The sequence below is a fragment of the Hyalella azteca genome, unplaced genomic scaffold (assembly GCF_000764305.2).
Source record: "Hyalella azteca isolate HAZT.00-mixed unplaced genomic scaffold, Hazt_2.0.2 contig15263, whole genome shotgun sequence".
Classification (NCBI taxonomy): Eukaryota; Metazoa; Arthropoda; class Malacostraca; order Amphipoda; family Hyalellidae; genus Hyalella; species Hyalella azteca.
The window spans coordinates 80,495-97,615 of record NW_025945120.1 but is presented as its reverse complement, the minus strand read 5'-3'; the positions used below and the strand labels follow the sequence as shown (position 1 = coordinate 97,615).

General features: G+C 39.1%; 1 protein-coding gene across 1 annotated transcript; it reads left to right on the top strand.

Annotated features, from left to right (window-relative positions):
* Nucleotides 1–213: 213 nt before the first annotated feature.
* On the top strand, nt 214–15,713 carry LOC108682965. The gene is made up of 6 exons (XM_047884348.1): nt 214–370; nt 1,091–1,231; nt 1,854–2,147; nt 9,762–10,025; nt 14,495–14,668; nt 14,923–15,713. Exons 1-6 carry the CDS (start codon nt 214–216, stop codon nt 15,123–15,125), a joined length of 1,233 nt encoding a protein of 410 aa, XP_047740304.1. The 3' UTR covers nt 15,126–15,713.
* Nucleotides 15,714–17,121: the final 1,408 nt, after the last annotated feature.

Below are 17,121 nucleotides of genomic sequence, written 5' to 3'. Positions count from 1 at the left end.
ATTCTTGATATCAAAGCCCTCGGAAATATGTTGATTTTAAACTACTTATACTATACCCCATTATACTTTATGTTTGATGCCACAGCGTACAATTTGTTCCCCTGCTCATACTACCTCATGTTTCATGCCACAGCGTACAATTTGTTCCCCTGCTCATACTACCTCATGTTTCATGCCACAGCGTACAATTTGTTCCCCTGCTCATACTACCTCATGTTTGATGTCCCAGCGCACAATTCGTACTACTTTGACCCCGACAATATATGCTACGCATCTAACCTGTGGCCGGCCCCGACCTTCAATCCCGCACCCAATCCCAGCGTGAACATTTTCTCCTCAAGCGTCAAGGTCAAGGCATTCACGTTACCAGGTGAGCGTATAAAGGTCACATTACAACTAATATACATATTATTTCATAAAATTTATTTCTACAAAAAAATTCAACCACATACAGAAAAAACGGTTATTATACAAGAAAACTAAAAATTGCTCCCATCTCCAGCTAATTCCAGACGAAGAGCGTTCAATTAGGGAAGATCATTCGTGCCAACCTCATTTAGTTAACCTTTGTTAACTTCAACCCTGGAATTAGTAATAATAATACTAATAATATTATTAATTACAGTTTGGGCGTAAAATGGGCTAAATTTTGCATTACAATGACTCTACACATCGCAGAATTTGTATAGCCAGCTAGGCATTTGAACCCGTAGTTCACTGCATCAAAGTTGATTTTCAACCATTCGGCCATCATTCAAATTTTTGCTTTAATTTTTGTAGCTAGCTCGGATCAAACCCGCAGCACACTGTTTAAATTTCTGGGGGCTTTTAATTTCACCCACTTGACTTCTCTGCCGTGTTATTAGTTTAATCTCAAACTTAATTGGAGATATGTATAATTTCTTAATAATAAACTTAACGATAAAGTCTAATGTAATCTTAGAAAATCATCCACAAATTCTACCTTAATCATTGATATGCAGTCGAGTTTAGTTTTTTGGAAATAAATGTACGTTTGTAGGCTTCTTACCAGTTATAGAAATTTGACTTTTATATGAAAATAATACTTATAACTCTTTGTTTCATATAGCTGCTGTGATAAACAACTTCTGGATCACTGACTTCCACCTTGGACAAAACTTCAAGGTGCAATACATCGCTGCCTGTTCAGCATACTTCACTTTCAGCCTCAAAGTCGGGAAAAAGACGAACTTGGGGGTTGTTCACTCCGGTGACATAATTCCGTACAACGTACAACCCTGCACAACAATGACGTTCACTCTCACCCCATCCTACGGGGGAGTTGTTGGAAAGGCAAAGAAGTTTAGGATCAAAGTTAAACTTAAACTCTTAAACTTAAGAAGTTAAGTTTAAGGTGAGCTTTGAATTTACTGCAAGAAATGTTCAGCCACGTATATTTAGAAGTTTTTGGATACAGCTAGGAAAAAATCGTAGTTTTTTCTGAATTTTGATAATATTGTCCGAAATTTATTTAATTTAATTCTGAGTGATATTTAGTCCTAATAGCGCTGCATTTTGTGCCTTTGTGTGGGTTATTTCGGCCCAGTTTGGCGTGAATGTGTTTGTGCTGTCCTCATGAGTGTGTTTGTGCTGTCCTCATGAGTGTGTTGTGCTGTCCTCATGAATGTGTTTGTGCTGTCTTCATGAGTGTGTTGTGCTGTCCTCATGAGTGTGTTTGTGCTGTCCTCATGAGTGTGTTGTGCTGTCCTCATGAGTGTGTTTGTGCTGTCCTCATGAGTGTGTTTGTTCTCGAAATATATTTTTACTTTCATCTAAACATTTATGATTCAGCAGAACATGAAAATTCGTTGATGTTTATTCGTGAAATTTAGATAATAACCGGAAATTATTTGTTTCAGTTCCGGATATTTCTTCGTTCACTGTTGATAACGTATATCTGCACCAATCCTTCGATTTGTACTTCACTGCCGTATGCCCTGACGCATACTGCTATGGTATCAGCGTGAATGACGTCAGCATTCAATACCCAGTGACAACGGATACCACTGTTACTTATGATGTACCGCCCTGCACTGACTTGACGTTCACCCTCTATGCCAAGAACTGCACCGATGAATCCGACACCGGATACTCAACGAGCTTGTGGCCGTATCACACAGATCCAGGTAGCGTTCATTATTTATGATAAGTTATGTAATTGCAACTTTTCATTCAACTAAATTTTTCATTAATAATTGATCCAAGATGACAATTTTTCTTCTATTTGCTAGATGGAGAGAATAACACCAAATCCATGAATGCAGATATTATATGATCAAGGTATCAAAAGCTGCAAATAGTAAAAGGCTTGAAGCTGGAAGCACGTCTGTTACGTTGACGTGTAATCTTTTTCAACCTTGGCATTTGACATCTTCGTAAAGTTCTTTTTCGCAATTGTAATTGACGGTGTCATGAAGGGCTTCACCGCTATTTCAATTGACAGGCTTGCAAAGTTTATTTTTTCAACTGTAATTGACGTCGTGTCGTCGTGATGTTTTTTACGCAACGGTAACTGGTGGTGCCGCGTGAATTCCATCGACGATAAAGTGATTGTAAATGTCGTGATGATTTTCGTCGCTACTACAACTCTGGATGGCATCAATTCTCTCGCCACTTCGGTAATTGATGCGTCGTAAATTTCTCCGTCATGACAGTAATTGTGTGCGTCGTAAGTTCTCTGTCAGTACGGTAACTGACGGCCTCCTAAATTTCTTTGTCAATGAGGCAATTTCCATCGTCCTAAAGCTCTTGGTCGCTTCTGTAATTGACGTCAGTGTGAAGTTCTTTGTCCCTACGATACTTTGCGTACTCATTAATTTATTTGTCGTTTCAGTAATTGACGTCTCCACAAATTTCTTCGCTAATACGACAATTTTCAGCGTTGGAAGCGTAAGTTGATACGGAAATAGAAAGCGTGCCGAAGTTAATTGCCAATAGGGTAATCGACGTCGTCGTTAAGCTCTTTGTTGCTACGGCAATTCGTGGCATCCTGAGGCTCGTCATCGCTACGCAACTTGAGGCGTCTGGAAATTCTCTGTCGCTTCGATCACTGGTGTTATCGTGAAGTTACGTGCTTTCTGCAGTAATTGGTGTCACCGTAGAGCTCTTTGTCACTACGATAATTTGTGTCGACCTTGAAGTTCTTTGTCAATACGGTAATATTTGTCGTTGTAATTCTTGGTAACTACAATGTTGGCGGCAAGGAAATCAAAATGACTGCTGTTAGAATATATGTTATGTTAGCCTGCCCCTAAAAACTGATAATTATGTTATACCAATTTAGAACTTAAAAATTGTAGAAATTCGTTTTCTGACGTTGGACTGAATGTCCGTTGCTCAAAGTTTCTGTGACGACATCTTTCTTTAAGGAAAATTACTACGTGTTATCATTCTATTGAATCGTAAATACCTCACAGAATGTAAATTTGCATAAAAATTTCCGCAAATGTGCAACATGAACTTGGAAATCACAAGAAGACGAATAACTCCATGTTTCCCATCAGTTTCTGATTATAATTTTCGCAATTTGTTGCCGATATAAATTTCTTATTTGCTATATTTTCATGAAAAATAATCGACAAAATCAAATCTCACTCAACATTACATTCCTACAGTGCATATAATCGTTCATGTCATCATCGTTCAGCGTACAACTTCGCCCACACTAATCAAACAAGTGCTGTAGAGTGCACGTGCCTTATGCGTTTCATTTAAGATGCATATGAATGTCATTGAATAATCTAAAACAGAATTGTTTGCTAACCAAAAATTATCTGTTTCAGTTCCGGATATTACTTCGTTCACTGTAGACAACGTAAATCTGCACCAATCCTTCGATGTTCACTTCACCGCCGTATGCCCTGACGCATACTGCTATGGTATCAGCGAGAATAATGTCAGCATTCAATACCCAGTGACAACGGATACCACAGATTTGAAGTTAACTTATCAAACGAACACGTATAGACGAACAGTACAGGATTCAAGAGCAGACGAATGCCAGTATACAAGTACAAGTTCCATTAGAATAGATGCGTGATGGTGATCATATAGATTTAAAGTTAAATTTGAAGCATAATCTAACAACAAAATATAAAAGCATGCAATGGTTGAAATGTCATGAGCTTCAATAACCGATTAAACGATCCCCCTAAATAATTCTTGTGATATAAATAACATATTATTGGGCTTTAACTGTAGATGGAACTCACAAACAATACACAGAGAAACCATTGATGTACCGCCCTGCACTGACTTGACGTTCACCCTCCATGCCAAGAACTGCGCCGATGAAACCGACGCCGGATACTCAACGGACTTGCCGTACATCACAGATCCAGGTAACGTTCATTATTTATGATACATAATGTAATCAATTGCAACTTCTTTATTGTCTAAATTTTTCATTAATAGTTCATCCAACATGACAATTTTTATTCCTTTTGCTAGATGGAGAGAATAACACTAAATTCCATGTATGCAGATATTATATGACCAAGGTATGACTAGCTGCAAACAGTTAAAGGTTTCAAGTTAGAAGCCCGTCAGTTACGTTGCCGTGTAGTGTTTTTCAGCACTAGTACTTAGCGTCGTCGTAAAGTTCTTTGTCACTAAGATAATATATGGCGTCATGAATTGCTTCGCCGCTACTTCAATTGACAGGCTTGCGAAGGTTTTTTTGCAACTGTAATTGACATCGTCGTGACGTTTTTTGCGTAACGGTAACTGGTGGCGCCGTTAATTTCTTCGACGATAAAGTAATTGTAACGGTCGTGATAATTTTGTCGCTACGTCAACTGAAGATGGCATAAATTCCTTCGCCATTACGGTAACTGACGACCTCTTAAATTTCATTGTCAATGAGGAAATTTTCGGCGTCGTGAAGCTCTTTGTCGCTCCTGTAATCGACGTCACTACGATAATTTGCGTACTCATTAAGTTCTTTGTTATTTCGGTAATTGACGTCTTCGAAAATTTCTTCTATAATACGATATGTTTTCAGTGTTAAAACGTACGTTGATACGGAAATAGAGAGCGTGCCGAAGTTGTTTGCCAATGCGGTAATCGACGTCGTCGCTAAGCTCTTTGTAACAACGGCAATTCGTTGCATTGTGAAGCTCTTCATCTCTACGCAACTTAAGGCGTCTGGAAATTCTTTGTCGTTTCGGACACTAATGTCATGAAGTTATGTGCTATCTGCAGTAATTGGTGTCACTATAGAGCTCTTTGTCACTACCATAATTCGTGTCGTTGCAAAGTTCTTGGTTACTACAGTGTCGACGGCAAAGAAATCGACTTGACTACTGTTAATATATGTTAGCCTGCCTCTAGCAACTGGTAATTTTTTAATACTACGTAATACACTCAAAAGGGTAGAAATGCGGTTTCTGGCGTTGGACTGTATTATTTTCTTATGTGATTTGAAGGTTTCGGGTATGCGGGTAGCATACCTCCCAGCCTGAGCAAAACTGGGATTTTGGTCACTCCATTTCACTTGTTGGTTTCTCTTTTGGATCATTCCACTTTTATATTCATTTACTTTTAGCACTTTCACCAGCCGGTGCGGCATTAAATTGTAAAGAAAAGAAGTATAATTAGACTTTGAAGCCTTTCATAGCCTGATCACCATATTGAAGCTGAGCAAATACTGCCCAGATGACGGATGGCAGCAGTGCTGCTCCTCTCATTGGGGCGTCTCCACCGCCGAGAGCAGAGAAAAGATCCCACTGAAGTGAATGGCCGTCTAGTCTTGAGCGGAAATCCCTTCGTTGGTTGGAGAAATGTATGTAGAGTAGAATTAAATGTTCAATTGTGTCCTCCACATTGCATACTAAACAGTTACTTGAATTGGCCAAGTTGAATCTCGCTAAATGAGCATTGACACCAGCATGTCTCAGACGCAGGTTGACAAAGCGCACTCAACTGAGCGTGGCAGCACTCCATAATCAACAAAGGCTATTTCAGGTCCCAAATTTCTTCTGAAGGTTCCCTTGCCTGTCTTTAGCACGTCAGCTGCCCATTGGCGTGTCCATTCTAGTACCGGGAGAGACTTCATGGAATAGATTCACTCCTCAAAATACAGCTGAGATCTTGCTGAACGGTTGTTTGAATGTATTGCTATCCTGTCTGCCGCCTCATTTTCACAACTAAGACTGTGGCCTCTGATCCAGCAGAGCAGTACCCTGTCAAGTCCCTTCACCAGCATCAACCTCTGTATTTCTAAGATAACTGTGCGGTATGAGTGCCCAAATGAGTGGGATAACAGCTGCAAAGCAGACCTTGAATCTGTTAGAATATGGACGGGCTCTCCTTTCAGAGATCCATTCTCGGTTGCAAGTTGCATGGTCTTTGTATTGCAAACAACTCTGCATCAAGAACCGTGTGCTCTCGCCGGAGCAACCAACCAGTTACCAACTGGGTTGATGGAACAGAAAGTTCAGCCGAAACAGACCCACCATCAACAGGCCATGGGCCTATTTCTTCAGTGCCGACACTTCTATTCTATTCTATCTTCAGACTTCGAGTCATCTGTATAAATTTGGATATGTCTTGGATAGTGTTCCAGGAGAAAGCTATTAAAGAAATTCTGCAATAAGTTGATGCGGCATATTAATTAAGGGATTGTCTTGCAAGTTGAGAAGAATGTTTGCAGTGAGATCCACTTGTGGAGGAACTGGACTTATCAAGGGAGTCGCAGCACGCCGATGGAGTGAAAGGCCCAGCTTGCGGAAGCTTTCATGAGCTCTGATAGCAAACGGTGCGTCACCATGAAGTCCTTGGTCAGCGAGTCCTAGTTTGGTCGATACTTGGTCACCTTCAGGCATGTACAAATACCTTATGACCCATTTAATGGACAGATATAAGGATCGCAGATTCCGAGGTGCAATGAAGCTCTCAACTTGCAGAGACACTATCGGTGAAATACGGCGGGCTCCCTGGATGTCTCGGAGGGCATAGTTATAAACAGATTCAAGTTGTTTCTACAAAACATTGGAAATGTCCCATAAAATTATTGAGCCATACTCCATCTTGCTCCTTATGAAGGCCACATATATTCTGCGCAACAATCGCCGAGAGGCACCCCACTTCACTGAGCCAAGTGCACGAAGCACCTGCATTCGTTTCAAACAAGCACTGCGTGTTATCCTGGCGTGTTCCCGAAATTTAAGGCGTGGAGAGTCAAAATGAAATCCCAACACTTTTTGGCAGGCTACATACTGAATATTCCTGTTACAGACTTTAAGTGTGGTAGCAGGGGCTGTCCGGAGTGACGTGTATACCTGATGCGAGCACTTTGGAGGGTTAAGCCGAAACTGCCAGTGAGTGCATCACTGGCTTATCTCATCAAAGCACCGCTGTATATGATGCGAAGCCTCAGCCAAGGAAGAACCATTGACGAAAAGTGTTATGTCATCCGCATACCTCACCCTTGTCACATGTGGAGAGTGTGGAAGGTCATGAAGCATCACATTAGAGAGGGTTAAGAAAGTACAGCTTCTTGTGGAACTCCTTCTCTCACGGGTTGGCACAAGTAACGATTTAGAAACTCCACCCTGTACTTGAAAAGTCCGATTTTGAAGATACTTGTACAACCAAGGCAACATTTGGTCACCTTCTCCAATGCGTTGCAATTTAAAAAGCTATCCATCAGGCTAGACACTGTCAAAGGCTCCTTCAATATCTAAGTATACAACCAGGCAGCATTTATACAAAATAATGAATATTGAATAAAATTTCTAATAGAAGATGACTGAATTTTCGACTTCAGTTATCAACCATAACCAATTTCAACGAATCAGGAAAATAAGAATGGATTTGCTACTAGAAACTGAAGAGGCTTTATTTAAGTTCGAAGGATGGATCAAATGCTGGCTCGGTCATCCATGGCTGACCACGAACCTCACACGGTTTACACCTGCCGGTAAACAAACCCAAATTTGAGAATTGGTTGAATATAGTACATTGCTAATTAATATCAGTGTTCAACAAAAAATCGGTGGAATTCACAAATTATTAACGGTCCAGTCCTAAAGGATCATCCAATTTTGAGAAATTGGCTAGGAGCGAGGTAAGCAGGTTCTGGCCAAGAATCAAGCCTCACCTCTGACGTCTCCGCAGCTTCAAGGAGTGTAGCTTCCAGGAGTGTAGCACCACCGTGACCACAACTGCCGAGCAGGAGAACGTCTGAGCTCCAGGTAGGGGAACCACGCTCTCGTCGAGCCACCACAACGCCAGATCAAGAGGAGAGCAGGACCGCGGCCGAGGTAAGATGCTGCAGGTATGCCTTCTAAAAAACTGCTAGGCAAACACAGGTGAAGCGGGAGCACCGTGCGGTTAGGCTGGTGCAGGAAATCTGCATTTTTCTTGCGGCAATGATTCTTCTTCAGGTTCGGCTTGACACCGGCCAGAAAAGCGGATTATTCATGACTAACATTTAAAATGAATTCCACCAGATTTTTGTACAGCATTCATGACCAGTTCGAACAGTGGTGAAGGCATTTTCCAATAAGTGCAAGCCATCAATTGTATTTTTGCCTTTACAGAATCCTAGATGTAGAAAGGGAAAAACACTTTTACTTTCCAGAGTGTACTCCAGATGGCGCAAAACCATTCGCTCCAGGAGTTTACCCATGCACGGTGGAAGGGTGATGGAGCGGTATCCTGTCAACGGTTCCTGAGGTTTTCCTGATTTGGTATAGGAATTATAATGCCTTGCTTCCATGCATCTGGAACAAATCCACAGATTCAGCTGGTATTTAGAAGTGCAAAAAGCTCCTACTTGCAGCGCAAAGTAGCCTTTGTGAAGAAGATATTCATTATTGAGTCATGACCAGAAGCTCTATTTTTAAGTGCTTTAGAGAAAAAAATTATAGAAAATTCACCCACTGTAGAGGTGCACAGCTGTACTGTTTGAGATTGGCTATGGCTTTAAACACCTCTAAAACATCAGCCACACCTTCTTGATGTCAGTGGTAGGAACATCTGTAGTAAATGATTAGAGAAAAGTTTAGCTTTGCAAAGATCATCATCGTGCACAACACTATCCAATGGGTAGGAGAAACTGCATATTGGCCTTCCCTGAATACTACGTATTTTATCCCAAACATCTCCGGTGGTTGTTGATGAAGACATATGGTGTTTATATATACTCCATCCAGTTGGAGCGCTGCTTTTTTATTTTGAGATTTCTAGCCGCAGCATCACACCGCTGGTATTCAACAAGATTTGATGGAGTAGGGGAACGCCATAATTTTCTCTTAGCTTTACGTCTTGCCACTGCTTTAGAGTTTATAGCATTCTCCATCCCACCATGGTGTGGCGAAGAGACAGTGTCTTTGTCCAAAACTGCGGGGCACCGACATAGAGACAGATTTCACTATGGAATTCGGCAGAGAAATATAGGCACTATTAGCATCTCTATGGTCATACTCTGAAGGGACAGTTGTCTCGTCAAGGAGTTACTGAAAATGTGGCCAGTTAGCTCTATAAAGTTTCCACCGAAATGATGTCTTTTCAGGAGACTCAACAATTTCAATTCCTATTTTGCATTAAATAGGAAAATGGTCACTACCTATATCTGGCCCTTGGTCATAATGGCACGAGTAGACAAATTCGAAGTCAAACTGGCCAGGTCCAAACAAGATGTATATAGTACCATGTTGATTGTCTATATACGTAGGAAAGCTTGTCTAGATTGTCTATATACGTTCGGTTTGATAACCGAAAATTATTTGTTTCAGTTCCAGATATTACTTCGTTCACTGTAGATAACGTAAATCTGGCCCAATCCTTCGATGTTCACTTCACCGCCACGTGCCCTGACGCGTACTGCTTTGAAATCAGCGTGAATGACGTCAGCATTCAATACCCAGTGACAACGGATACCACTGTTACTTATGATGTACCGCTCTGCAGTAGCTCGACGTTCACCCTCGATGTAAAGAACTGCGCCGATGAATCCTACGCCGGATCCCCATCGAGTTTGCCGTCTTACCCTACTGCAGGTCAATGTTTGTCTCTGCTGTTTTGTTTCATTAAACTAGATTAAACATTTATTTCAAATAATATCTCGCTTTGAATTTTTATCTTTTAGTACATTTATCAATGTAAACTCAACCAATAATGCTAGTTTTCTAGATAATTAGTGAATAAGTACTAAATTTCTTTAATAATTAGTGAAGTACTAAATTAACGTTTCTAAGAGGAATTTCATTTTATATCCATAATGTTTCTAGTAAGCATTATTTTATGATATTGTATGGTCTTTGACAAAACTAAGGGGGATATAGGTAGTGACTAAGGGTTTATGGCGTTATTGCGAGGGAATCTGATGATAGACGATTGAACTGGTTTGGCAGCTAGCTTCCCTAATTGTAGGATAATGGAGAGGTGTTCGAGTTCAAGGTTTGGATGGTTTATTTATCTTCATGTGCAAAATAGGCCTGGGAACGAGTATTAGAACATGACATGGGGCTAATTAAATTCATCAAGCAAATTCTAAGCATAACCATAACCTAACTCCGCTGTTTAATTTCTATGCCAAGGAATTTACAATTGTTCTGTGAATTTACAATTTATTTAATTCACAAATTAATTTCATCAGAAGGTTCAAATTAGATTTATTTAATACTTGGAGTTTAACTAACAATCAAGGTACGGATTACAGCTTTCAAAATTCATCTTCACATTTTCAATTCAAAATTTAATCCTAAATCAAAGTTATTCACAGTTAAAATTTGCCTAAAGCTTTAATACGCGATTTTTATTTCATCGTCCTACTTCATTTTCTAGCCTAGTAATTATGCGGGAACTACTATGAGGAATGAGGAATAAATGATCTAATTCATCATAATATTTAAGGTTTACATTATCGTGGATAAAATTTCAATCAACATTATAACAATATTCATACTCTAGTCAAGATGTAGTGAACGGTTGAACATTAGTCTCCCACGGGTTGCATTAATTGAGGAATTGATTAATAATAATTCGCGTTACATAAAGAATTAATCGTCCCACTATTTATCCCATTTGATAAGCAATAATTTGAATATGTGATATTCTACACCTAATCTTCCTTCCTTTCAACTAGGGGCTAAGCTAGATCGGCCAGGTTGCAGACTAGCCTCCTAAGCTAGAATTGATGGAACACGTTTTCTAACTCTCAATAATACATGAACATACCTGATATAGTAGTGAAAAGATAAGCATTGCATTGGGCATTAGTCTACAAAGGTTATACGGTTATTTACTCACCCAATGGCACTTTAAATATTTACACCACGAGCAGCACAAGTTAGTATATACCCAGTTAAATTTCGGAGACGCATTCTGCGCCGTTCACGGCAGAAGAACAGTTTAGCAGCAGCATTGCAGCAGGAATCTCAGGAAACTGTCCCTTGTTAAAAATCGAGACAGGGAGCAGCCGCATATTGGCTGGAATTTCACAGCGTCATATATATAGGCAACGGCTCGCCGTCCGTGTCCGTGTCGAGGCAGGGTGAGAGCAGGACATCAATAGGGGTGAATTGGGGGTTTGGTAAGAAGTGGGAGAGCGAATGAGTTTCTATGTTGACAACTAGTTTACCTAAACGTTTTGTATACTATGTTTATTGAAATCGCAACTATACGTCATAACCATGGCGAAGCATATCTTATCTTGCTCACGATTTGTATGTCATATTATACGGTGGTGACTAAATGTATTAAAAAACTTTCTTGTCGAAGAATATAAAAGCAATAGATGAGTTTTTAAAAGAATTGTAACGTAAAGAGAGGTATTCCATATAGAATGATTAGCATAAAATCCCATATTGCATCTAGGTACAATCAACAATCTTCCTCCTGAAAAACTGTTTGATTTCCTGAAATAAATAAAACAGTTCGTAACAGGCTATAAACTATAAATATTGATAAGAAATATTTATCAAAAATATTTTGACATAAATTCAGTCTAATTGATTTTCTAAATAGTGCTCGGAATATTATTATTCGTCATAAATTCTCTAATTAACAAAAGAATAGCGATTATGGCGCAAGTCGTAATTTGAGAAGGAATTGGGGTAAAAAAATTGAAATCCACCCTAAAATTTCAGAATGCGGGAGTATATTCTAAAGATTTGTTCAGACAATAAGTTAAAAATAATTACCAAGTGTGGAAATACGTCAAATAGTTTTTACAGTTTTTTAATGAATTGTTCAGTTCGCTAAGGAAATTCTGAAAGACTGCATTAGAAATTTGAGAAACATAATTTTTCCCTGCCCAGGGGAAAATGCTTTAAAATAGCCGAATGACAAACGACGTTCTTCGTCATGGCGTGTTGCAGTGCCTGTGGATACCAAGTGCATAATACATAATGTTGTTCATTGTTTACGATGGGAACATGCACAATGCTTAATATACTACATGATAAATATATTATGCTTAGAAAGGAGATGTTATCTGTAAGAATTGACAATGACGGTAATCACGGTATTACTTGAACTTGGAAGTATTGGTGGATGGGCGGGCTCCCGCCGAACTTAGTTCGAAGATCTGAAGCAGATTATAGTGTAGGACTGATGGCATCAAAATCAATCGTCCAGTGAAGGTAAGACTACTAGTTTTACTAGAAATGCATGTCAGTTTATCATCTGTTGACGCGTAAAATAATGCAAATTGCATTTCACTCAATTTATTAATCATTCTTCTATCATATATGAATGTATATGTAGTGATGGTTAATTTGTTCAAAATCAATCCAGCTAGGTCACTTGTTGATCCGAAACTATCAATATCAGCCATGTTTATTTTTTTATGACGATTTCTCGATTTGCAATTAATGTGTTGATATAAATACCAAATGCAAATCGGCCATAGCCTTTTCATATCTAGGTTCAGAAATTAAGTTGAAGCTGTTGAAACGTATTACTTTAACAGGTAGGACGGTTGAGGTAACGCTGAACTTACGTTGATGTTAGTTCTTGCATCGAAATATAATGATATAATTTTTGTTACATCGGTTAATATGGGTTTGAGAATTTTTTGGTTAAGGAAGGAGATATCCGATCATTTAATCTCGTTAATATGACTTATGATTGAGGACTACTGCATTAATTATTTTTATCCTATTTTTACGCTTTGCTCTGCCCTTCGCATTATTGATGTGTGTATATTCAGTGTCTTAACATGTTGCTGAATTTTTGTCAGAAATAGTTGTACCAGAATATAGAATAATGTTCATAAATGTGTTATTGCTCATTATTGCGAGTATGTATGATGCATAAAGCCAGTAGTATATCATTCTCTAAGCGGCGTTTCTGCCAATCCATCTTTTTTGCATAGGTTATGTAAATGTGTAAAAAAGTATAATAAACGTTTAATTGTGCGGACAGAATTCTTTAGTTATCCCCGAAAGAAAATAAAGTAAGCATGGAGAGAGCAGGTATAGGGCAGCGTATGGGGCGTGTCGGCTGTAAGTGAGCCGGAGCCCGGCAGGACTGATTCGTTGCAGCCGAGCGCCAGCGCCCAAATAAGGCCTTGCGCAGAACGTTTTGAACCCCTAAATAAGCGGACATCCTTGCTGGATTCCTGCTTCCCTCATGCTTCTATCGTGCTCTTGGTTCAGCGCCGGCTCAGCTCCTACACTGCTTCTAATTTTGACTGGGTAGCGGACTACGCGGTAGGAGTGAGCGTGGTTCGGAATGTTGCCACGATGGCTGGGTCAGTTTAGTTTTATCCTAGAGTTAACTGTTAACTAACACTAACTATCCTAGAGTTAACTAACACGAAATAACTGCTATTACAAAATTTTAAAACTATTACAAAAATATCAGATTTATAGATTTCAAAACTGGCAATGATTAACTGGCTTACAGTGATGATCATTTTATTTTCATTTAGACTATTTGATATGGCTATCGCCAGAGTCCACGAGAACCGTACATATTTACGGTATTAAATATGCGACAAAATACAGTTTTACACCTAATTATCTCATGGGGATTATAACAATCTCTCAGCCACTACAAAACTTGCATTAAGGAACAGCTTCTATCAAACTATATTCATGAAATGTACCATGGAAAAAACGTTTTGTTACATTCAATTTAGGACGCGTTCTTTTGTCGATTTCCAAATTTCAAATTCGATTTTTCGAAAACATTTTCTGATATTTACTTTACCTAACCTAGCATTAATACTGGTTTAAGTCGGCCACTGTCAGGAATTGCATAGAAGCGATATTTCTTTCAATTTCCATGACATACATAAAGGAAATCTTACACAAAATATATCATAACAGATGTGGCAGGGCACAGTGATCTAACTTCTCTCTTATGTACTTCTACAACTTCCCGCTTGCACTTTTTCAGCATTGAATTTGTTCTAAATCCATATCTCCATTCAGCCCATTTTTACTATATATTTTCCTATAGAACAATATGTGATGTACCAATAGGATTATTTTGTATTGGGATCTATATTTCACCGCAGGACAAGTGGATGGCTTGAACATATTCCCGTACCGTCCCCTGGGCAGTTGCTACGCCTACAGCTCTCGCCTCACCACACAAAGCGATGCCAAAATACGGTGCACCAGAAACCGCTTGAAACTCCTCGACTCCAGAAACAACCTTATTGGCTATCAGTTCTTTGGGAGACTTGTCAGTAAGTTTATCATAGAACCCATAATTTTTTAATTTTTTATGCGATTTTGTTTTTAAATATCGTCAACTCGATGTTTCCGTTGAGAGATTATAGAGTTATCTCAACGGAACTGCATGGCCTACAAGAACTTTATGAGACTTTGATCTGAAGTTTTCCCATGTTTTTCACTCACGATATTTTTTCACTCTGAGGCTTGCATGGGCTGATCTGAAAATTCCACTTATTTTTATTCAAATAAATATTCTTTCGTGCAGAGGCTTGGGTTGATCTGAGTTATAATGGAGTAAGCTGGACCTGGGGGGACGGGTCTACGCTCCTCTCGAACGATGCGCTCTTGGAACCAGGCTACCCTTCACTGCCTACCATAAGGCAGTGCGCGTTCCTCGTCACGAACACCAAGCGGCTGCGCAACGGCGCCTGCACATCAAATCTGGCCGCAACTTTGTGCATTCAATGAATTGTTGCAATTTCGACCCCGTGAAAAAGATGGTTAATGAGAGGGACATAAATATCGGCGAATTAATCAGCGTACAAAATTTTTTCGGAAGACGTTATATTCTTCTCAGAAATAATCATCTGGAAGTGGTTCAACTGGCTTTTCTAAATGATCACCAAAAAATGTTTCAACAGGCTATCAAGAAATTAGAACCTAAAAGCTTTAACGAACCCCTGTATAGCCTCATCGGCAACACGTAGCTTGGCTAGGCAGCGAATGGTCAAAATTTTATTGAAGCAATAAAGCTTCCAGCTTTTTCCCTGTGTGAATTGCACTGCAATGATCAAGCAGGGAGGTGAAAATGAATGCAATAAGTATCGATATATTGGGACGCTAGCTAATCGGACCTCTGAATAGTCGAACTACTGGATGACTGGACCGCTGACTGATTGGACCACTGACTATGAGGACTGCTGACTAATTGAACGTTTATGTATTCCTTATTAATAGTTGCTCCCTGAATAATTTGTATTAACCACTCTTCATAATAATTTTTATTATACTTGCTTCAGACAATTTTCTATTAAACTTGCTTCAGAATAATTTTATTATCTTTGTTTCGGAAAATTCGTATTAACCTTGCTTCAAACATTTTTTATTAAATTTGCTTCAAAATAAGTTTTATTAACCATGCTTCAGAAAAACTTTTATTAAACTTGCTTCAAAAAATTTTTTATTAACCTTACTTCAGAATAATTTGCAATAACCTTGCTTTCTTTCACTTCTTCCAGGGGATGTAGTTTCAGTTCCATGGATTTTTGACATGTGCACGTTGTCTTTTCCCATCATAATTAGAAAAAAACTGCACGTGCTTAACTCTCAGGACAAAATATTCACATTCTTTATTAATTTAAATACCACAAATGAGAGAGGACTGATAAAGTTCATTCGGGATTTTAAAATTGTTTCCCTTATGACGTTAGTTCTTAACAATCACTCAGAAGAATGAATGAGTCACATTGTGCTAAAATCGACGCACTTTTGCCCGTAACACTGATGGCGTAGCATCCATGGTTGAACTAATATAAGGTTGACCCACGGCGATTACGATTTTTCGCTGTTTCGCGCATCTCTCTAGAGTGACCCACTATGGGCACAAAATGTAAATAGCGTAGATCAACACATTGTTTTCAATTCGTCTTTGGAAGCATTAAAATAATTTATCTCATAAAAATGGCCCGAGAAAATTTATTTACTGCATGCAACTGGTCTTATTTTAAGCAAAACCGGTTTTACAAATCAGTTTGACGTCAGTTTGACGTCACAGACGTCACAAGAGCTAAGGTGACGTCACACTAGCCAAGGTGACGTCACAGTTGGAATAACAAATGACATCCGCAAGGCGCAGCTGCACTAGGGAAAACCTTGTATTAGTTCAACCATGTAAAAAAATTTCCTCATTAGAATGGCACAAAAAATTTATTTCCTGCAACTAGTTTTAATTTAAGCAGAACATGTGTTACAGATCAGTTTGAATCACACGGTGACGTCACCTTGTGACGTCACAATGACCAAGGTGACATCACGTGTGGAATAACAAATGACATCCGCAAGGCGCAGCTGTGCGTATGTCAACCTTGTATTAGTTTAACTATGGTAGCACCCACGCTATTGGGACAAAGACCCAGAGAGGAAAATATTTGTACCTATTATATTATTTTATAATATTTTATATTATAATATATTATATTATATCATATTATATTATTATAGAATCTTTGAACTCAGAATGTTGGAATGAACTCAAAATGTTCACGTATATCATAAGGGCTTTATAACACTTTATTACAGGGTGGGGCAGAACTGATTGAGCAATTTAGAGCAGTCAGTACTCGCAGGGATGTGGTCAGGAGAAAATCGTGGCTTTGCTGTGCGCGCATTTTTCGAGAACAATCAATCCGTGATTGCAACGCAAAGAGCTTTTCGGCGGCGGTTCAATATTCCGCGCAATGATGCT

What these genes read in the sequence shown, in the direction of transcription:
- LOC108682965 (XM_047884348.1), top strand. Translation starts at nt 214, where the DNA reads ATGTTTGATGTCCCAGCGCACAATTCGTACTACTTTGACCCCGACAAT. An exon ending in CAAGGCATTCACGTTACCAG is followed by an intron (nt 371 to 1,090) that starts GTGAGCGTATAA and finishes TGTTTCATATAG; the next exon opens with CTGCTGTGATAAACAACTTC. An exon ending in GCCGTCTTACCCTACTGCAG is followed by an intron (nt 10,026 to 14,494) that starts GTCAATGTTTGT and finishes ATTTCACCGCAG; the next exon opens with GACAAGTGGATGGCTTGAAC.